The 22,912-nt window shown below is 42.7% G+C and overlaps 1 protein-coding gene across 1 annotated transcript; it reads right to left on the bottom strand.

Annotated features, from left to right (window-relative positions):
* Positions 1-118: 118 nt before the first annotated feature.
* On the bottom strand, positions 119-15,186 carry LOC308083645 (lysine-specific demethylase 3B-like; the record flags this gene model as incomplete). The annotated part of the gene is made up of 18 exons (XM_080425962.1): positions 119-146; positions 853-1,039; positions 1,223-1,355; positions 2,019-2,087; positions 5,166-5,413; positions 5,603-5,897; positions 6,002-6,129; positions 6,433-6,540; positions 6,674-6,826; positions 7,355-7,563; positions 7,727-7,937; positions 8,324-9,506; positions 11,079-11,762; positions 11,852-11,911; positions 12,004-12,131; positions 12,289-12,394; positions 12,488-12,673; positions 14,947-15,186. The coding sequence occupies 18 exons, from the start codon at positions 15,184-15,186 to the stop codon at positions 119-121; spliced, it is 4,356 nt and encodes a 1,451-aa protein (XP_080282088.1).
* Positions 15,187-22,912: the final 7,726 nt, after the last annotated feature.

Raw genomic sequence — 22,912 nt, 5'->3', positions numbered from 1 at the left:
TCAAGAACTGTTCATTCATGTCTTCACACTTAACGACTGAGTAGTAGCTGAGCCCAACTCTCCAATAAAGAAATACTACTGGCATAGGACAGTCGAGGGTGAGCTTTAAGACCTAGCATCACACCTGGAGTAAATGTTTGAAGTACCTACAATAAGAAACATCAGATACATGTGCATATGTAAACGTTTTATTAGACATGTACATGTTGCGAGAACAGTGAATTCAGAATAAATGAAAAACAAGTGCAGAAAAAATTAAATGTAACAAATCAGAGCAACGTGCCCTTCATTTCACCCATAACACCTGGAACGCATCCGTGTCCTTTTTTGATTTGAGTTATAAAGCATTATTTTACACTTTGGCTATTCAAAAATAGCAGATCTACAAGCCCATAGCGTGGCACCGAGTGCCGCGCTATGAGCTTGTAGATCTGCCATTTAAAAAAATGTTAGATAATGTGCAAATTATTATATTTATATTCTTTTAAAGCGAACATTTTTAACTCAAATCTTTGCTTCTGGGGGTCCCTGGAACAACACATTTTTGGATGGGGGCCCATGGCTGTTTTGTAGTGACTTGGTAACCTTAACTTCTCAAAACAGGTGGCGGAGGTAGGATGTGGCAACAGTGAATTCAGTCAGAACGTATAAATGTTATATATATATGAATGAAGAAAGTGCAGACAAAATAAAATGTTCCAAATAAGAGCAATGTGCACTTCAGTTAACACTTGACAAACTAATAGCATTCCAAAACCAAACCAAAATAGAATAATGCAGTGACCTTAACTGCAAACGTAATGCAAAAAAAAAAAAAAAGTCACACCAGCCCAAAACCACAGTCAAACTGACCTCAGGCACATCAACAGATCTTCCTCCAATTCTGCCGCTGTTTTGTAGTGACTTGGTAACCTTAACTTGTCAAAACAGGTGGAGGAGGTAGGATATGAGGCATGTACGATCTCCAGTCTGAGCTGTGGAGGGGTCACCTCCCAGCCTGTCCAGAACTTCAACAGGTCCCGCAAAGTGTCTGTGGATGCTGGTGGGGACAAAAGCTGGTGTCATGCACATAAACGTGTACCTTCAATGCATATTTTAGTCCTTCAGTTTATGATACTACACATACTCTTATCTTATTTATTCCCCCTCTCTTTTTATACATTTAAAATATTACCAAGAATTTTATGACAGTGGAAAACCGAATCATAAACGAAGTACACACCTTCCTCCAGAAATTGGCGGAAATAGCCTGTGATGCGGCAAACTACTTCAGCTGGCAGGTCATCATCATCGGCCTCATCATCGTCCTCTCCAGATTCTCTTGCAGTAGGCCAGCATATACTGCGAATGATGATCTGCCAAAAATATGCGTCATCAATATCATGCCAACATTCATATTTTTAATGTCACAAAAAAAGTCACTTTATCTCACAAATCTGTAATAGGTTTAATATTGCAGGGGCAGCAATTAAAACACTGATCTGAGTTTAAGCAACCAACTTCTAACGGATTTAAACACAACACAATAAAGCACACACATCCACTCACTAAAAAACAGGTGTGGACTGAGAATTAAGTCTGCACACTGGGTCAAGCTCCAAAGTTTAAGATGTGGGTTCCTTTACAGTTTACACCATCATTGGATTAACGTTTCAAGCCTACCGGCTCTTCATCAGACAATGAAGTACACAAACAAGCACGTATGTACCGAGTGAGCTGACCAGCGACTCAGATGGTACCCATGAAAATATCTATAATCAATTATGAAGCACAATGCTCATGATGGCCATTGTGCTGTCTGATGAAGAGTTGGTAGGCTCGAAACGTCACATCCAATGATGGTGTAGAGGAACCAAGAAATCTTTAAGCTTTGGTGCATGACCAAGTCTGTAGACTTTCTTTTTGACCACATTTACTAGCAAAAAGGAAATCTGCTTGTCACATACTACATTTACACAATTGCTGAGTATACTGTTAACAAATACTCGATTGCATTTTTTTTAAATGGCGATGAATACCTGTGTATCTAGCTGGCTCTCAGCCTCTATTGGAGGTTCCTCAGGTTCATTCATTTCAAGATTGAAAGACTGAAATACAAGAACAGAAATTAAATACATTATAGTTAAAATTGCCATTATCGTGCAATTATCATTTCATCTCTGAGAGACTTTTTGAATTAATATTTGAAAAAGGGTTGCATTAATTGGCACAACAAGTTGACACAAGTCTAGTTATGCTTGCTAAGGGCAGTTCACATTGAACACTACTAACTACATATTTTATCATATTTGTTAATAGTGGCTAGCGAGCCTGGCTCTTTAGCACATTGGTTCTCAAATTGGGCTCCGGGGACCCCCAGGGGTCCGTGGCGGGGTACCAGGGGGTCCCCAGCTAGTATACTTGGCTATTAAAAAATAGATTTCTCTACAAGCTTGTAGATCTGCTATTGTTGTTAGTTGACTAGCATGTAGCTTAGCACAGTATTGATAAAGTGGATCTGGTCCCCAGCTAAATCGTTTGTCAGTTCATCTAACATACATGTCTTCCCTTCTGGAGGGAATCATTTCAGATGTGGCCCCATTCCGTATATCAACAGGCTATATGAATCTATTTTAAGGCCTTGATATTAAAATCTTTGAAAACAAAGTGGTCTGCTAAAAACTGTAAACGGCTTATGGTTAGCTGAGTTATACCTGAATTCGCATGTAACAATTTATTGGTGCCAGAAATTCTAGTTTACTGTTCGTCTATTGCTGAATCCTTAATTCATTTTACTTTTAAACGCTTAATCGAACGGGGAAAAAAGTGGTTCACTCTGGCATGGTTAGAGTGGGATTAACTTTAAACATGTTTTGTTCACAAGAGTAAAATGCTTACATATTACGTTCGGTGAAAAAGGTGATGTGTAATATTGATTACTTAAAATATTTAAATCTTAACTTACTGCCATTGTGTGAGCTGTAGGTACAAATTTTGAAGACGATTTTGAGACGAGCGTTTGTTACTTTAGAACGTGGCGCTAGTAACAGGAATTTCCAGGTTACAAAGCTTACCTTGGCTAAAGCCAAATGACGTGCCTACATCGCCACCTGCTGGATGGAGAAATTAGTTGCGTTAATAACTGCATTCATACAATTTCAACAAATAGAAATGGGGTGTTTCCTTCAATGCGAAGGCCTGTACTTTGTTTTCCCCTTTCCCCCTAAGGCACATATCATGAACCGAATATGACTGAATTTTAAAGTAATGTGCAGAAAAATCAATAAAACAAAGTAAGCATAAATAGAAATGGGGGGGGTCATAAATAGAAGGGCAATATTAACACATATTTAGTATGCCGCATATATTAATTTGACAGGGTTCACATAGGCAATGTGTCTGGAAATCCAGTCAGTTCCCTGCTAGACTACATCTGGAAATTCAGTCAGAATGGGAAAATCAGCACCCAGTACAGCCTCCTACAGGTCCTGGCCGTCAAAAATACACATTCCCATGGACACACTTTTTTACTTTATAAAGCAGAGTGAATGTAATGGTACTTTTGCGGTATCAATTGTGCACATGTTGTACCAATATCTTACATCATACAGTAAAGTACAGACAAGTTGAGTTGAAGACAATTTTATTCTCCATGACGGAGTATTGGAGGGGATTTATTGCAGCCTGGAGCATTCCCAGTTGTTGAGTGAGGGGGAACAACTCCAAAAATCAGGCTCATTTGGATGGCCAGTGTCCTCCCAGTCCATGTCATCCAGGTCGGTTTCCTGCAAATAGTTTGAGAACAAGAAATGAATAAGAATTAGTTTACTATAGTTTTTATTTTCTTCCTTTTATGTGTAAAAGTATTGCAATAGCAGTGACACAACTGCAATAAAAGCATAATATTAAAAACAGTGTCATTCTACGGTGTTGCTTGGCGGTTATAAAGGACTCCTGGTGCTTGTAGCAATCATAGTTATAGTAGTGCTTGTGGAAGTATTGGTCATCCCAGGTCGTTGTAGCTGAGGTCATAGTGACAACATAGCACATGCCACCATTGGAATGTGACGGTTAATCAGAGTCAAGCGTGATGTGTCCAAGTATGAAAAATGTACCTGGGGTCAGAGTCTAGGAGATAGGTGTAGTTATTGCTCTAAGATCTCACATTGCAATGAGGTGAAAGAAAATGTATCTTAAAATTATTTGTATCTGGTAAATCATAATCTGCTGGACATATTTTAGATTTGGTGTCATAACTTATTTTTGGTATGGCACACAGACTCTAGAAAATGAAAACATGGCACGTGGTGTCAAAAAGGTGCCTGGACTCAATCACTGGTGACTCACTTGATAATTACAATGTATACAGGCAGGGTTCCCACACATTTTTACCAATGATTTTCCAAAACTTCTCCAAAACTTTTCCAGAATATTTAACCAAATTTCCAGGCCTAAATAACAATCATTCAGCGCAATAAAGGAGTCTCTTACTCCTATGTGCAATGCCTAAAGACAGGCAGTGTAGCAAAAATAAAGCATAGAATGGTATAATTCCATTCCAAATTTCGTACAAAATTTACTAACTAACTACACAACACTCTGCAGCATGTTGTAAGCTTGTAGATCTGTTCTTTTTTGTCACGTCCGGTATACATTAGGCTGCAATCACGCAGCCCGTTCGGAGAACATTTTTACATATTTTGTGTTATATACATGTTTTGGAAAACGTTTTTTATAAACAAAATCAATAGCCAAAAACAATGCATAGCCAAATATTTTTCCAGGATATTCCAGGACCCTTGATGAATTCCAAACCTTTTCCAGGACTGGAAAGGTTTTTTATAATTTCAAAATATTTCCAGAAATGTCATGACCGTAGGGACCCTGGATATAAGTAGATGTCGTTTTGGCACGCAAAACTCTACTCTACACAGTATTAAAAAAAAAAACCCTAGTGCTTTCACCAGATGAAATGGAGCAAACACGCATGTGAGGTAATTAAATACCTCTTCCATTTTTTAACAGAGGTGGCCAGGCAATGCAAATGAATTCAAATAGCTCTCAGCACATGACGTCACGTTAGGACCCCCTAGTTTCGATACGAGTATTGATAAGCTCAGAAATTTAGAACAGGCCGGGTTTCGATCCCCATCCCACTAGTCACAATGCTTTTTAGGCATGCTTACCCCTGCTGAGGTAAATACGGAAGGGAAAGGCACCCCGCTGTCTCCAGGGCCCTGGGTGAGTCGGCCAGGACCGGAGTTGAGCAGGTCCCGGAGACTGGATCCCTCAGGCTTAGGCTGGGCTGTACTGGACCCAAGTAACAAGCTGTTGAAGAGCTTAGGGCTGGCAGAAGAAGGCTTGGATATGAGCGAGTCCAAGCCAAAGGGTGGCCGAGAGTCTCTGCCCATCATGGAGCGGAAAGACCCGGTTTCTGGAAGAAAATAATTAGAGTGCAACTCAAAACCTGTTAATTACATTATTATACAGTAAATATGGAAATAGCATAAAATAGCTGATCTACAAGCTAACTTTCTTTTTGTTTCGTTTTTTATTGTGGAAAAACATCTTCTAGGGATGCCAGGCTGAAAGTGGTTAAACTGACTGGGAATTTCTAAAGTACCTTTAGTGTCATCCTTGGCTTTTTGTGTGGCCAAGTCTGCCAGCCAATGCAGGGCAGTGCCGCCCTCTCCCGTAGAAGAGCGAGACTCCTTGGCAGAGGTCTGAGTGAGGTTAGTGGGAGCACTGGTACTACATGTTGAGGCACTGGTACTCCCCACAGTCTCCCCGCCCGCACTCCCTCCGTCTGATGCTGTGGCTTCTGTTTTAACCACTGGCGTCTCTCCCTCTGGTTTGCTGGTAGAGCCAATACTCGAGGTCGCAGCACTGACGCCAACACTGTTACTCCCTGTGGACTGCTGACACAGTAATAAGATAACAAGGCGTTGATCAAGAAGAAATTAGAGCCTGACAGTCAAATGCATTTCATAGTACAGGTAATGATAGAACGGCTTTGCAATACCTGCGAAATCCCATTGGGGGCGCTGGGGCGCACTAGAGGCTTTGTCTGTCGACTGGTGCAGGGACAGTTGGCCTTAATACCCCACTTGCCCCTGGCTGAATGGACCATGTCCCCAATGTTGTAGAGAGCTAAACAAGAGGGTGGGGGCACTTTCAGTCAATACAACAGGAAGGACACAGACTACAAAAGCTAAACATTAAGCTTAATTGATAAGCCATCGCACGAAGGTGTCACTTGGCAAAAAGAACAGATCCACAAACTGACAATGCGTTGAATTTGTTCTTTTCAGCAAGCAGCACCGTTGTACTATGGAGTCTGAATTAGGCATGAGGAAGAAGGATTTCGCATTCGAAGTATTTTGATGTACATGTCAGATTTGTATGTGTGTGTGTGTGTGTGTGTGTGCGCGCATATAAAGTTAGAGGTCTTACCTGCTCCTGGTATGATCTGTGTAGGCATGAGGTTCTGTGGTTCATGAGGCTGACCTTTGGCACACTTCAGCCAAGAGAAGACCTCATCCTCTGGAACCTCATCTACATCTGAGGGAAAGAACATATTTACAGTACATACTGGACGTTTCAGACACACACATCAAGATAATAAAAATAAAATAAAATTATATGGACCAATATAATATTGTAAATGAAGCCAAAACATCTAAGTAAGCCTCACCTTCCCGGGGTCTGTTCCTGCGGAGTCGATAGCAGTCCAGACAAACTCCAAAGCCACACTTGCGACACACCCAGTGGATGTTGAACAGGGTGGTCTCACACACGTCACACATCTCCCTGATGCCCCGCACCGCCCGTTTCCATGCTACTTTCTCTGCAGGACAGGCCAGAAGACAAGACACCATTACAAACTAGACGGTACAGCGTAGGGGTGCATCCAAGCCCCCAGGAACCACAGAGGATTGTTGAAGCCACAGAAATCTGGTATTGCAAGACTTCCACATTTAGGATGCTACTGCGCATGCTCTATTGGCTCCAACATTGGAGTGGAGACGGGCCGGACGTTCTCTAGATATATTAGAACTCTATGGGTGCAACAGTTAACAACAATTATGGGTGCGAACTAATCGATTTTTCCATTCTAAAAACACAGTAGCATAAATGGACCATGTAATGGTTAATCACTTTTAACCTGGCATCCCTAGTACTTTGGGCATGTCATTATAAGCGAGCATTTTGAAACAATTTCAAAATGTGACGCATTGAGAGCTCGTACATTGGCTATTTTCAGAAGATAGATTTTTTTATTTTGCAAAATTGGGAATATTTTTGGCTGTAATGTCATGCTCAGATAGGGATGCCTGGGTTAATGTGGCTAACTGGAATTTCTCTTGTTACTTACGGTGGGGCTCCACCATCATCATGGCTTCCTTCTCAGACATGACCAGCTGACAGAACTGATCTCCCACGTTGGCGAGAATGTACTTGGAGGTGTCCAGGTCCAGGCCCTCCTGGATGGCCGGAGCGGGTAGCCACAGCCCCATGGCATCGCTCTGCTGGGGACTCAGGAAGCCCTCCACGCGCAGCACACCTTTACGAGTGAACGCCAGCCTAGACAGCGAAGACAACGGTTAAATACATTACTAGTAAGTTACAGTTTGGAGGACGGTGTTATGATTGTTGCGAGTTATTTTGGCTCAAGGTGATGGAATGACAAGAACTCAATGAAGACGTGATGTGACAGACAGTAGTGCGCTGGTGTTCAGGTACATACTTGCGGAAGTGGAAGAAGCGACAGGCCACATTAGGATCGTCGTCATCATCTGTGTCATCATCCCGGTATTTGCGGTAACGCTCCAGACGGCACTCCCGGCACTTGTGCAGGTGAGGAGCGACGTTGATGCAGGAGCCATCCTGGAGGAACGACTCACCCGACTGCTTCAGGCGACGGACCTTAGACAGGTCTTTTAACACTGACTGGCCCACTGTAAGGACAACACATTGACAAAGCCTTCATAAGAAATGTAGTACGTTTCTGTCCAAAATCAAGCGGCTATTTTACTTGAGGTTTACTCCAACAGAACAATGACCAACACAATGGAGATGGGGTTGTTTGACATTATTTGGTGATTGCTATAGGCTACTGTATCTGCCTAAAAGTCTTATTTAAAGTTAATAGAGGCCTTTCATAAAAGCTACACAAAGATCAGTATAATACATGTTGTACATGTTCGTTATGACTGGCTGCACATTTCATGTGTGATAAACCCTTTAGCTTTTATGAAGGACCTATTTATATTGTGGAACACCCTGAGCACTTATGAACATACATTATACGATTATGGGCTTGCCAATACTGTTCAAAGCTTACCTTTGAAGGGTTTGTTGCGTGGGCGGCTCTTTGCAGCCGCAGAGATCTTAGGTTTCTGAAGCGCGGCACCGTCCTTGGCAAGGCCTGATGTTCCTCCTGGAACCTGGCCTCTGTCTGTGCTCTCGTCATTGTCACTCAGGTCTGAGAGGTCGCTGTTTGTGCTGGAGTCAGAGTCACGCTTGGACGCCTGGCCCCTTTCCTGGTTCTGGTCAAAGGACACAGGTGCCTCTTCAATTCCACCTCCACTTCCAAACACAGGGATGGCGGAGGTGGAGGTGGGGCTCTGCTCCTCTTCTTCCTCCTCAGGTTTGGGTCCTTCACTCTGTGACCTCTGAGAGAAAGCAGGGCCTGGAGAAGAAGAGGAACTAGTGGAAGTCGCTGCTGAGAGAGCAGCAAAGGGGGAAGAAAGCATACCTTTAGGCGGCTCTGCCATAGTAAACAGGTTTGGCTTACTGTCCAAGCCAGGGCCCAGATTCTCTGCCTCGGACCCAGAAAGGCCAGCAAAGGAAGTGTGTGGCGTCTTGTCTCCATATGTCAGGAAAGGGTTAGAGGGCTCTTTGGAGCCCTGCAGGAACAGGTTCTGGTGGCTGTCTGCAGACTTGGAACAGTTACTGCCACTCCTTTTAGCAGAGGCTTGGGCTGTAGTTGCGGGAACCATGGTACCCATGTTCAGACCAGTACCTCTCATCGCTCCAGCCCCACTCATGCCTGCGAATGACGATGTTTTGTCTCCTCCAAAAGGCTTGTTGAGCACTCCATTTCCAGTCGGATGGGCCTCAGGCACTTTGGAGGCTTGTGCCGACCCAAAGAGCCCCGCTGATGTCGGGGCCATGGCAGACTTCTTCAGCCCATCGGTGGGAGCAGCAGGCTTGATCAGACTTGGAGGTGCTTTACTCAGGCTCTCTGACACGGCTGTGAAGTAATTAGTGTCCTTGGATTGTGACTGACCAGAAACTGGAGTCTGGTTGGAACCAGGGCTCTGGGTCATGCACTGTAAAAACAAGTTCTGGTCTTGCTGTGTTTTGGACCCATTCTTGGCCCCTCCGAAGCCAAAGCCGAAGGGTCTGGAGGAGTCCTTGGCGGCGGCTGAGGCTCCATTGGCCTGGGAGCTGACTTCTCCAAATACAGGAGCAGCTCCAGGCAGGGTCTGGGGTGCACCAAAACTTGATGTGGTCTTAGAGCCCTGGAGCACAAAACAATGCAACAATATATTATTACATCAGTTACAATAACACGGTCATGTCTGATAAAAATAGACATTAGACATGAGGCCTCCTCAGCATAACAGTTTACTATCGCAGTAATTTAACTCACTAGACTATACCACTTAACACATTGAATGCCAAAAACGGTCCGGACCGTTTTTGAGGATCCAAACGAGAAGTGCCGAAAACGGTCCGGACCGTTTTTGACCCAATTCTATTTTCATACATGTGGGCCACGTGGGGCGCTAAAACGAAACTTTGACATCACCCAAGGAGTTTCTGAGAAGAAGAGGCTGGATCTGGCTCCATGTAAAAAATCCTTCCGGTCGGCGTTTTCAATGTTATCTCCTTGACTAAAAGCTTAATATCTCCATTTCTTTTTAATGTGGTGAAAACGAGCCGTTTTCGATCGGCGATCACGCTGCAATGGAGGATCGTGTTAGAAATATTATTGTTCCAGGCGTTAGTCGGGAACCTCCGCCGTCTCGCACGCACGCTTTGTTTACATGCACTTCCGCGTCTGGGCTTCTACAGCACGAAACGTATAACGCAAGTGGATGGAAGAAATGCAGGCACTCAACGTATAATATTTTAATAAACCTCTGGCACCCAATGTGTTAAGAGACTTCACCTGCCCGACCTGCACTTATGCAACAATGCATACCTGCCAACCAACTATACAATTTCTTAGGTAACGATTAAATATGTATTCATGAATCTTACTGTCTTTATACATTATAAAGTTGAAGTAACCGAATAGAATACAATTTCAGGCTATTCATTATTAACCCACGATGTATATAACTTTGTACTGTTTTTATATTTGCAAAATGAGGATATTTGATATTGTAGTCCTGAAAGTGAGAACTACTATTAGACTGGGCAAAACCTATAACAATTCGATAAAAGGGTGTACCAAACTTTTCCCTGTTATTTTCGCCCATGGGCGAAAATAACAGGGAAACCCCTATAACAATTCGATAAAAGGGTGTACCAAACTTTTCCCTGTCATTTTCGCCCATGTGGCAAATAATTTGCCACATGGGCGAAAATAACAGGAAAAACCCTATAACAATTCGATAAAAGGGTTTACCAAACTTTTCTCAGTTGATTCTTATGCAAATTTGCGTCATATTTGCGAATATGCTAATTAATTATGCATAATACAAAAATCACACCCTGTGTGAAGTGGGCGGTGTCTTGCTATCTAATCACAATACTGAATGGAGTCAACCAATCATGTACAAAAGATAAATACATTTATTGAAACACTCTTTATGATGGAAGAAACCATAACTTTAAAAAAAAAAATATATGTTTTTTTTAAAGTTATGGTTTCTTATATAGGGCTATGCACATGTGTCATGTGACACTGGCCAATCACAGTCCTGAATAGACTGTACATGGCAGAAATGGATTCTACAGGAAAAAACACATAAGAATCAACTGAGAAAAGTTTGGTACACCCTTTTATCGAATTGTAATAGGTTTTGCCCAGTCTATATAAAGACATTCACTGTACCATGGTTGACAGACATTACACGGCTCACCTCTGTTGGGTTCCCCCAAGTTGACGCTTTGGGGCCGATTCCCTGTGGGGCTGAAAGCGCCACACTGGGACCACCACCATGAGAAGATGAAGAAATGGTCACAGGGCCCGGGGACACAAGAGCAGCCGTTTTAGGGTATGACGACTGGGATGGCTCCTCTCTGTCTGACTGAGGAGCTGGGGCCTTGGGGCCGGGTGCTCCAGGGACCAGGCATGGCATCTGGCCTAGTGAGGGGAAAGACACGTTGGAGAAGGGAGAGGGGGCCGGTTTCAGGGGAGGAGGGGTGGGGGTATGAGTCATGTGGGTGGTGGAGTCCGCCGCCCCTTGCGTGGGCAGCGCGCGGCCGTTTTCCTTGATGTAGGCATGGTGGCGAGGGGGAGCGTTTGATTGGTCCATTTGGGGTGAAGTCGTGGTGCTGGGGCTGGACACTGCTTCTGGAGAGGTGCCGTTTTTGGTGGCGCTGTTGGTTCTGGCTCCTCCTCCACCTGCATCTCCCCACACCAAACCCTCCACTGAAGCTTTGGCGGAATCACCACAACCTTGTCCGTCAGCCACTGCCTCCCCTGCGCCTTTAAATCGTTTCATGTTCACGTCATCCTCACCCTCGGAGGTGGTTCTACGCCGGCGGCCACTGTCGCCCTTGGCGGTTTCACCCTCCTTCCTGCGTCGACCGTTCTTGCCGAGCTGAGGAGAAATGAGAAAAAAAGTCTGAAAAAGGAAACTGTGACCCAAATTACAACATCCTACAATGATTTCCATGCGTTAAGACTTACCTCATTCTCTGCCAGCATTACATGTATCACACGAGGATCTACCGTCTGATTCTCATCTCCCTATTAACAGAAAAGTGAGACCAATAAATAATCCCTTTACGCATCCATACTATAAGCAAATTAAGTTACAACAGAATTTGTTTATGGTTTACCTTGTCCATGGTGATCTCCATAATGTGTGAAACAGGGTCATGCTGGGATACCAGTCCAAGGGCCCAGCACTCTTCAAACTCTTCTGGCTGGTACACCCGAACCCTGCGGCCCTGTATGGTGTAGGAACCTAAGTGAAGCAGGAAATGCAATGATTAAACTCTGGCGTAGAACGCGGACACAGTAGAGTAGAAGTGAGGACTTACAGCTTAACTGCAAACAGAGACATGACATAGTCTTTACTCCAACTCCAGTGATAATGTCCTAACAGAAAGACCCTGGCTCACCCTTCCTGAAGATCTCCTGTAGCTCAAAATCCTTCCACCACTTGGAGATGGCATTCTGAATAGTGGGCTGCTCCAACAGCAACGTGTGCCTGATGTCTTTATCCACCTGCACACACAGACACAAACCACAGTTTAACAAAATGGGGTACCGAGATGAACGTTGCAGTTGTGATGGATTTAATTAATTGTATGTACACACCTCAAACCTCTGGACGGATTTGTTGTCGGGGAGGAATTCAAAAGACTTGTTTCCAAAGAACTCCACTGGAACCAGAGATCCCAACCCCACTCTGTCCACTAGACAACGGAAGGCCTGATGAGGAAGACAAGGTGTTGTTATAACATGATGACATGCTATGACTCCTAGGTAAGCAAGGGTGTCAAGCTGACAGCCCACAGGCCAGATGCAGCACGCGAAGGCGTCCAAGCCGGCGTGTAAGATGTTTTGGGGAACAAAAGAAAACACAGTCCACAACCATTAAAGGGTTGTGGAATGTCGATGTTTTTCTATAATAAATTGTATTGTGTATCTGCTGTATGCCATCCATTCCTCTCCATCACTGTCCCTACTGCTGCTGCCTCTTGCACCAGCAGCTTGTCTCATCAGATAGCCTACTTAGAAAAACAATAGAAGGTGATTGACAGTAGTTAAGTTAACGACTCTGCTGTGCCCGACTCCACTCAACATTACCGTCCCAGAGCGACGCAGCTCATTTCCCCTCTTTGCATACAGTGCATGTCGCTCAAGGGAATAATTTACGTCATGGACAAGTAGGCTACAGGACGATATCTAGTTTCAAATTTTTGTTTTATCGTGTAAATTTTCCTTCAACGAGCGAGCAATATAGGCCGCTTCTCCAAATAAAAAGCGCATGCTAAAGTTCTGTAATGAACTCAGCTGTTGTCAAAAAGATAATTTCTAAGGTTACAAAACTTACTTCATAACATAATTTCACTCACTCGTTCTCTACTCCTTTTCTCCTCTCTCCCTGCAAAACACACACACACACACACACAGCTGCACTGCTGCCACCTGCTTTCAACTTACTCAGCGAGTCTGTGTTAGCACACAATGCGTTGATAGGATATACATTAATAATAGCCTATGCATCCATTTCACAAACTGACTCAAAATATGTATATCGTTTTAAATTAGTTGTTACCAGTGGTGTCGTGGAGGCCACACTGAGTAGGACGGCGTGTGGCCAGTAATTTTTTTCACGCGCAAGGTACGGCACGGTACAGTGCACGCGCACTGTACCGTATGGTAAAAAAAAAACGTTGTCAGTGGGCAAACAGCGCCAGAAATTAGTCTGGCAGTGACGGAGTTAAGGCCACCCAAAAATGTATTTTCATGTTGTGGGCAAAGTCATTACTTTGTGAACGATGGTTTGGTCGGTGTACTGGATAATTTCCGAAACTTCTCCTGATGCTTTGATTATAATTCCAGATGCTGGCTTCAATTCAAGGATGCAAGCCCAAGGTAGAGAGAGCATAGGGGTAGACATTAAGGGAAAATGTGCGTGCATTGTGAGCTTGTAGATCGACGTTTTCGAGCATAACCATAGCGAGTATAGGCTACGTTATCTTTTATTCAACTTAATTATCTTCATGTTAGCATTGATCTGCAGATTTAATAAAATACCTCATTTGCAATCTCATCAAGCCAATTGTGGTTGAAACTTTTCTCATACTGCCTTTCACTTTCCCTCAAATCTTCTGGCGACTTTTTTCATTTTTTACCCGGCGTTTGGCCAGATACTGGTGGTTTTTAAAAAGAATTAAGATGAATGAAAACGTCTTTGCGTAAACATGAGCATGCGCGCATCGCGGGAGAGAGCAAGCTGTGAACTGCTTGCAGGTGTGCTGAGGTGTGTCTTTGAATCAATATGACATCAGGCTCTCGTAATGCTATGTTTTACGGTAATTACCAAGACGATTTCATAGAAATCATTACAAAACATAGTACCACAGGGGAAATAATGTGAAATAGATGTTAATGTCAGGGTCCCCACACATTTTTAGCAATGAATTTCCAAAACTTTTCCAAAACTTTTCCAGAATATTTAGCCCAATTTCCAGGCCTATATAACAATCATTCAGCGCAATAATGTGTCTCTTACTCCTATGTAGAATGCCCAAAGATAGGCAGTGTAGCAAAAATAAAGCATAGAATATAGAATAGTACAATTTCATTCAAAATTTCGTGCAAAATTAGGGCATAGCTCACTGGAAGACTCATTATGGCATCCATAATGAGTCTTCCATCCTGGAAGACTCATTATGACTTATTTTATTTAAATAATATATGCCATCACACAGCCCGTTCGGCGAAAAACTACTTATGTTACATATTTCGTGTAATGTTATACATGTTTATGAAAATGTTTTGTATTAACAAAATCAATAGCCAAAAACAATGCATAGCCAAATATTTTTCCAGGACCCTTGATAAATTCCAGGACCTTTGATCAATTCCCAAACTTTTCCAGTACTGGATAATTTTTTTTTCAATTTCAAAATATTTCCAGGAATTTCATGACCGTGGGGACCCTGTACAGGGTGAAAATACCATAGTTTTCAAAGACCACAAGTGCTGACCATGTCTAAAAAGGAATTTAACATGATCAACTGTCCTCTATATTATCCACATTTTACCTCAGGATCGTTGAGTGGATACTGGATTTGGCCTATATCCCACAGCTGGTTAGGCGTGCGATTCCTCTCCGTTCTCAGTGGATGATTATCCCAGCCATCTCTGAATGTGTTCAGGTGGTTCTGAAGACATGGCACGAAGATGTAATGGCAGCACCACAGATGGAGACCGTTGCTGATGTCTAGCTGGTTTTCTTCCTCCAAGGTGTGCAGAATGTCATGGAACAGCCAGGTCACCGCCATCCATAAATCCCTCCAGAGCCTTTCAATTCTTTAAAAAGTCAGATGTAACGTTTTTCATTTTCTGCAGTTCTCCCTCACAAACACCCCTATACATTCTTGGAAACTCAGCATGTCTGTCTATATCTCAAGAACTGTTCATTCATGTCTTCACACTTAACGACTGAGTAGTAGCTGAGCCCAACTCTCCAATAAAGAAATACTACTGGCATAGGACAGTCGAGGGTGAGCTTTAAGACCTAGCATCACACCTGGAGTAAATGTTTGAAGGACCTACAATAAGAAACATCAGATACATGTGCATATGTAAACATTTTATTAGACATGTACATGTTGCGAGAACAGTGAATTCAGAATAAATGAAAAACAAGTGCAGAAAAAATAAAATGTAACAAATAAGAGCAACGTGCACTTCATTTCACCCATAACACTTGGAACGCATCCGTGTCCTTTTTTGATTTGAGTTAAAAGCATTATTTTACACTTTGGCTATTCAAAAATAGCAGATCTACAAGCTCATAGCGCGGCACTCTGTGCCACGCTATGAGCTTGTAGATCTGCTATTTTTAAAAATTTTAGATAATGTGTGCAAATTAATATATTTATATTCTTTTAAAGCGAACATTTTTAACTCAAATCTTTGCTTCTGGGGGTCCCTGGAACAACACATTTTTGGATGGGGGCCCGTGGCTGTTTTGTAGTGACTTGGAAACCTTAACTTCTCAAAACAGGTGGCGGAGGTAGGATGTGGCAACAGTGAATTCAGTCAGAACGTATAAATGTTATATATACAGACAAAATAAAATGTTGCAAATAAGAGCAATGTGCACTTCAGTTAACACTTGACAAACTAATAGCATTCCAAAACCGAACCAAAATAGAATAATGCAGTGACCTTAAAGTGCAATGACTGCAAACGTAGTGCCAAAAAAGAAAAGTGCAACGTAGTGCCACAAAAGAAAAGTGCAACGTAGTGTCAAAAAAAAAAAGAGTGCAACGCAGTGAAAAACCAAAAATGGTCACACCAGCCCAAAACCAGAGTCAACTGACCTCAGGCACATCAACAGATCTTCCTCCAGTTCTGCTGCGGTTTTGTAGTGACTTGGTAACCGTAACTTCTCAAAACAGGTGGACGAGGTAGGATGTGAGGCACGGACGATCTCCAGCTTGAGCTGTGGAGGGGTCACCTCCCAGCCTGTCCAGAACTTCAACAGGTCCCGCAAAGTGTCTGTGGATGCTGGTAGGGGGCAAAAAGCTGGTGTCATGCACATAAACGTGTACCTACAATGCATATTCTAGTCCTTCAGTTTATGATACTACACATACTCTTATCTTATTTATTCCCCCTCTTTTTATACATTCAAAATATTACCAAGAATTTTATGACAGTGGAAAACCGAATCATAAACGAAGTACACACCTTCCTCCAGAAATTGGCGGAAATAGCCTGTGATGCGGCAAACTACTTCAGCTGGCAGTGTCAGGTCTTCATAGTCATCATCATCGTCCTCTCCAGATTCTCTTGCAGTAGGCCAGCGTATTCTGCTTATGATGATCTGCCAAAAATATGCGTCATCAATATCATGCCATCATTCATATTTTAACTGTCACAAAAAAAGTTACTTTAGCTCACAAATCTGTAATAGGTTTAATATTGCAGGGGCAGCAATTAAAACACTGAGCTGAGTTTAAGCAACCAACTTCTATCTAACGGATTTAAACACAACACAATAAAGCACACACATCCACTCACTAAAAAACAGGTGTGGACTGAGAATTAAGTCTGCACACTGGGTCATGCTCCAAAGTTTAAGATGTGGGTTCCTTTACAGTTTACACCATCATTGGATTAACGTTTCAAGCCTACCGGCTCTTCATCAGACAATGAAGTACACAAACAAGCACGTACATGTGCCGAGTGAGCTGACCAGCGACTCAGATGGTACCCATGAAAACATCTATAATCAATTATGAAGCACAATGCTCATGATGGCCATTGTGCTGTCTGATGAAGAGTTGGTAGGCTCGAAACGTCACATCCAATGATGGTGTAGGAACCAAGAAATCTTTAAGCTTTGGTGCATGACCAAGTCTGTTGACTTTATTCTTTTTGACCATATTTAATTAAAAAAAAGGAAATCGGCTTGTCACATACTACATTTACACAATTGCTAGTATCCTGAGAGGTTATCAAATACTCGATTACATTTTTTTTAAATGGCGATGAATACCTGTGGATCTAGCTGGCTCTCAGCCTCTCTTGGAAACAGGAGTGGCAAAATGTCTGCTCTGGAGTGAATCAGTGGCCAGATTCCTGTGTCCTTCAATCCTTTTCGCAACTGTTTCACCTGATTCCTTGCACGAGTCAGGACCTGTTTAAATGTAAAGAAAATGTATTTAGACTAGTTACAAATGGTTATGCACATCCCTTTCAGCACAGCTACAGGTCAATGGAAGTTACAAGGGCAAAAGAAAAGTCCATAGTATAACTTGTTGCTCCAGCACATTTACAGTTTGTGTCTTGAAAAGCTCTACACTAAATACAAATTTAACTATTCAGAAGGACCATTTTCACCTCAACATTAAAGGCATCAGTATCAATAATCATCAACTACAGGAGTAGTTTGACTCCAGGTGTGTAAAGACCTGTGAGAGCAACAAGCAGGTATATGGACTTCTTAGTAACTTTTCTTACAGCATACACGAGAAGCTTCTGGAAAACGTAGTCCTTGTTTTTGGGAGTGGGCAAATCACAGTCCCAGACCTGGCATAGACTTCTGATTTGAGCCATTTCCTCTTCTGTGATGTCAGCAAAGTCTTTCTCCAACTGTGAGAGACAAAGAAATGTTTTCAGGGCACAAGTACTCAACATACTATATTACATAATTCATGTTGAAACAAAGAAACAGCTAGAAAAGTAGCTCTATTCACCGGCTGTATTGTTTCCCTGTACTCGAGGTCAGGACAATCTTGTAATGTCAGTAGAGCTGCTGCGGTGTCCGTTTGCCCTCCAGCCAGGAGGTGTACAATTCCAGGGCTCAGTCCTGTAAATGTCGGGCCTCCGTGAAGGAAGCTGTGGCCGATCATTCTCCCGACCATGATGAACAGCTCACTGTCAATGAGGCCAGGTGCTGCAGATGGAACCAGGTGATCTTTCTCGCCATTAAACATTAGTGTCACTTCTGCGCAGCCTAAAACACACAAAAAATATAATGAGAAAATAATTTTGTGCAGGGACAGTGGGCCAGAAAAAAAATGTCTTGCCATGTCACTTACCAACATCAAAATGGAAGCCATTCTTGACCTTGTGCATGACAGACGACAGGACATAACGCCTCACTCCAGTTCCAATGGCTTTATCACCTGTTCCGATGTTTTAAAAAGATAAATTAAACCCTAGTTCACAACTTAAGTAGTCCTGGCTTTCCAAAAGGTGGCATACCCATTTGCTGTTACAGATAGCTTCATTTGGCACAGTAACAGATACAAACTGGAAACAATATCCATATGCGTTTCAGGTTCAAAATCTGCTGACATGTGAACTTAAGTGGAACAGGAAAATGATATGCCACTTTCCAGAAACCCAGGACTAAAGGGTCTATTATGTACAATTTACAACACTTCATTATTAAATATGATACCACACCTTGTAGTCTGCACTTAAGCGGCGAAGCCCACACTTTTCCCTCCGCCTTGTAAAAACAGATCACTGTGGCATCTTGCTCGTCTTGGTCTTCCGTTACATCGATAGTGAGATGCAGCGCTTTGCCATTTTCATGTTCATGAAGGAGTCCCGTACTGAACAGGTCGCATGCCATCTGAGGGTCCACTGCAGTTCTCCAAGCTATGAAAAATTAACAGCAGTACTGTTATGCAAGCAAGACTATATAATAAGCCACAGTCTTGCATAGGCACAAGATTAGGGCTCCCGCCTGATACATTAGTTATTAGTATAATTACAGATAGGGGCAGCTGCTCAGATAACTTTTCAGAATTTAACAGCGATGGCAAACTATCTGTACATTTCGGGCATGTATGCGCCAAAGGTAATGAAAACAACAACAACAATTATATGGAGAGGGGCGGATGATTTGAGCACTTGCTTTCAGCTTGTGTGTTAGAGACCATGCTACATTCAAACCCCCCCCCCCCCCCCCAGTACGTCATCAAGCCATGTTTTAGCTCCACCCAGTGCTGAAAACTGTCTAAATGGTCAAACTACACAATTCAGTACTACATAGTGCAGTCTCTTTAACCCTTTTCAGCCATTATGTTGTCTTTAACACAGTATGACATGGGTTATAAACCAATAAGTTATCTAATCTCCTTTACAGGGCAAAATCCAATAAGGCAACTCAATTTCATAATTAACAGCTCAAGGATCCTGGATTATTTGATAAAGGATTATCACCATTCAGTGGAGATCCTGGTCTCTCGTCATCTTGCCCTGGTGCCAAAAGAGAGAGATCCTGTGAAGATGAAGCTGGTCTTGATGGACCTGGGAAGCTGTCCCTTGAAGACGACTGGCCTGGCCCGTAGTCCAGGAAGGTATGCATTGAAGTCCCCGGGAGGGAATCTGTGTAAAACGGACGTGGCGAAGGACCTGAGAAGCTGTGCCTTGTAGACGGACCTGGCCCGTTGTCCGGGAAGGTATCCTTTGAAGTCCCTGGGAGAGAGTCTGTGTAAGACGGACGTGGCGAAGGGCCTGGGAAGCTGTGCCTTGAAGTCTGACCTGGCCGGCTGGCCATTGGACCTGGAACGGTGCTGGCTTGTGATGGAAAACCATACGTGCTGGTTGATGAAGAGGGCACCAATAGTCCATTCACTCCCCGTTGAGTTGTGGAATCAGCTGCATTACGTTCTTCTCTGTAGTAAACGATAGACATTTTAATTGTTTGGATGGGACACTTTTCAATCAAGAGCTAGAGACAAGTACAATATGACAGCAGCGCTACATGGAGTTAAAGTTTGACCCAGTCTACAGTGCCGGTTTTAAAGGTATAACAACGTCTAGTCTTAGTGGGTCAATTAAGTCTTGTGTTGTGTTAATATGCCTACCTGTCAACACACAGGCTGGCATGGAATTGAATGATGGAACGTGGCTGTCTTTCCTGACAAATTGGGCACACCTGTAATAAGGTAGATATAAAGCAAGCGTCAAGTACATAAGAAAAAAAAATCAACATTCAAGTTAACATTTTAATTTAACTGAAGTTTACCAGAAGTATAAAGAAAAGAGACAAATACCTCACAACCATCGTCTACTTGTTTGTTGTCCTCCTGCACGTGCTCCATCTCTGTATAGTCGCCCTCCAAATCGATCACTTCACTGGTACTGTCCTCCAACTGTTGATATCAGAAATAGTTAAGCATAGAAACAATTTATAATATTTGGGACATTGTCCATGTTTAACCTTTTAAGCCCTACATCAATAGTTTTGATCAACTCAATAATTGGACATGTAATCCCAATGAACAAAGGACATGTGTATGTTCCTACTCACGTTACAGTCCTGGACATGGATGGCAAGCATCTGCAGTGGCATCATGTTGCCACACATTTGGCATGATGCCTTTGGCATGCTTGCAAATTCAGGGGCATCAGGGGGTAAGGGGTCGGTGGACAGCTGTTCCTGAAGAGGAGCGATGTAGATACACCTCTTGCCATTGCCAGAGTTATCCTTCAGGACTGCGGTTGTTGAGTACCCAGGAACGCCAGTCGGAATGGCATCAATCTTACGCCGGCCACTGCCACCTTAAGATAAGTCGTAATTAATAATTAGCACTTCAGAACCGTTCAAACAATGTAGACACGTGGCAATGCCTTACCAGGTCACTTAAGCAATTCAACTTTTATTGTAAAGTAAATGAATTCAAAAAGTGTGAGAATGTTTGTAAGGTATAAAGCTGCAAAAACTTCTACCTTGCGCTTTATAGAACATCCAACCTCCCTTCAGCGGCTTCAGCTTGGGATATTCAGCATGAAGGATGTCCTCTATTTGAGAGGTGTGTGTAAAGAGAAAACCCACATTAAACAACAACATTATCTTAATAACTTTTAGGTGAGTTTAAAAAGTCAGATCATGCAAAGAAGACAAAAGCCCTAAACTGATTGTAAATTAAATGTCTTTGAATAAAACTGTGACACAGCAATGTCAGACCTACCAACCAATGGGAGTGGCAGACATTAAAGACAGAATGTAATGAAAAATGTGTTGTTCACGCTTTTACAGCATACCCACGGTCATATGAGGACATCTATCATTAAAAACTAAGCGTTGGCATACCATGTGGCCCATAGGGCAGGAGCTCATCTCCTGTTTCTGTAGCGTGAGGTGGCTTGATGGACATCCCTCAGCCATGATGTACTCCAGGACATAATAGTATACAACCCTTAATGCTGAATGCCAAGCAGGGAGCCATTGGGTCCCATTTTTATAGCCTTGGTATAACAACCGGGGAACCGAAACCCGACGTCCCAATCTCAGGGCGGACACTAACCAAAAGGCCGCTGAGGTCAATTTTCTTTCTATTCTGTATTGAAAAGTCACTAAAAGATGTATTTTAATTACTTTCTGTGTACGTGAGGGCATAGGCAGACCACGTATAAATAAATATTTTTCTCATTCCCCCTTTTTAGTCTCATAGCTGCACGTTCCTCCACTCTAAACTCAAACAGTACATTCAAATAAGTATCTGAAAACATGAGGTGAGAAATAAGCAACGCAGTATATTAAAGTGTGCAGCATTGCTCCCCTTGCTCTCTCTCTGCCTGCCTCAGCTGCACTATGTTCTCTGATCAGTGCAGTGTACGTAAGAGTCCATCGATCCCATAGCACGGAAGAAACCGTTAGCTGACAAAGCCATTTCATGACGTCTTTAATGTTTGTCATGTGGTTACAGACGATAAAGCACACACCCCATCCTGGTACAGCCACATGTTTAAAACATCTTACCTCCTGGTGTGTACCCTCTTCAGGTAATGCTACCTGCCTTCGACCGAGCCCAGCCTGGGCATGAAGAAGTTCTTCCCCTCCCTTTTGCGTAGTGGTGCTTGGTGTGGGCAGAAGGTAGAACTGGAACAGCCTAGTCTTACTAGTCTGTGGAGTTGGATATGGACTCTTTTTTGCTTTTGGGGTTTTCCCACGAAGAGAGCTCCAGTGTCTTGAAAAATCAAAGAATATGCATGCATACAGTGATTAAAAACTAAACGATGACTCATGTATAATGTGTTCACTCTTAATCATAAATTAATTAGAACAATTACATAGGAACGTGGTTCCTGTTTAACACAAAGTGAGATAGAAGAAAATGTGATCACAAATAATGTATATTAAATATTCCCTCCTGTAGATGTTTTTTTTTTTATAAATCAGACTTATATAGCGCTTTTCTTAGTACACAAAGTTGCTTTACAAAACAGCTGAATAATGTAGCCTAGTGTACACTTGTCTATCCTGTATGAGGCGTCTTAACTGATTGAATTGTATGTACCTGACAATGCATTTTCAGTAAATGAAAGCACTTGGGACAGAAACCCCTGTTGCTCAACAAACACTATAGCAAGTGTTACTGTCACAATATGGCCTAGAGCTATTTATCACTTAATTTAGCAAAAGAATCACATTTTGCAAATATTAAAAGACTGCTTGAAATACCCTTTTAATCCCATGGGATTTGTACCACGTGTGGCAGCAGTTACAAGGGGTACAAGTGGCGTGGTGCTGAG

The sequence above is a fragment of the Gymnoscopelus braueri genome, assembly GCF_963280865.1.
Source record: "Gymnoscopelus braueri genome assembly, chromosome: 4".
Taxonomy (NCBI): Eukaryota; Metazoa; Chordata; class Actinopteri; order Myctophiformes; family Myctophidae; genus Gymnoscopelus; species Gymnoscopelus braueri.
The sequence above is the reverse complement of the archived record's forward strand: the minus strand, read 5'-3'. Positions and strand labels throughout refer to the sequence as shown.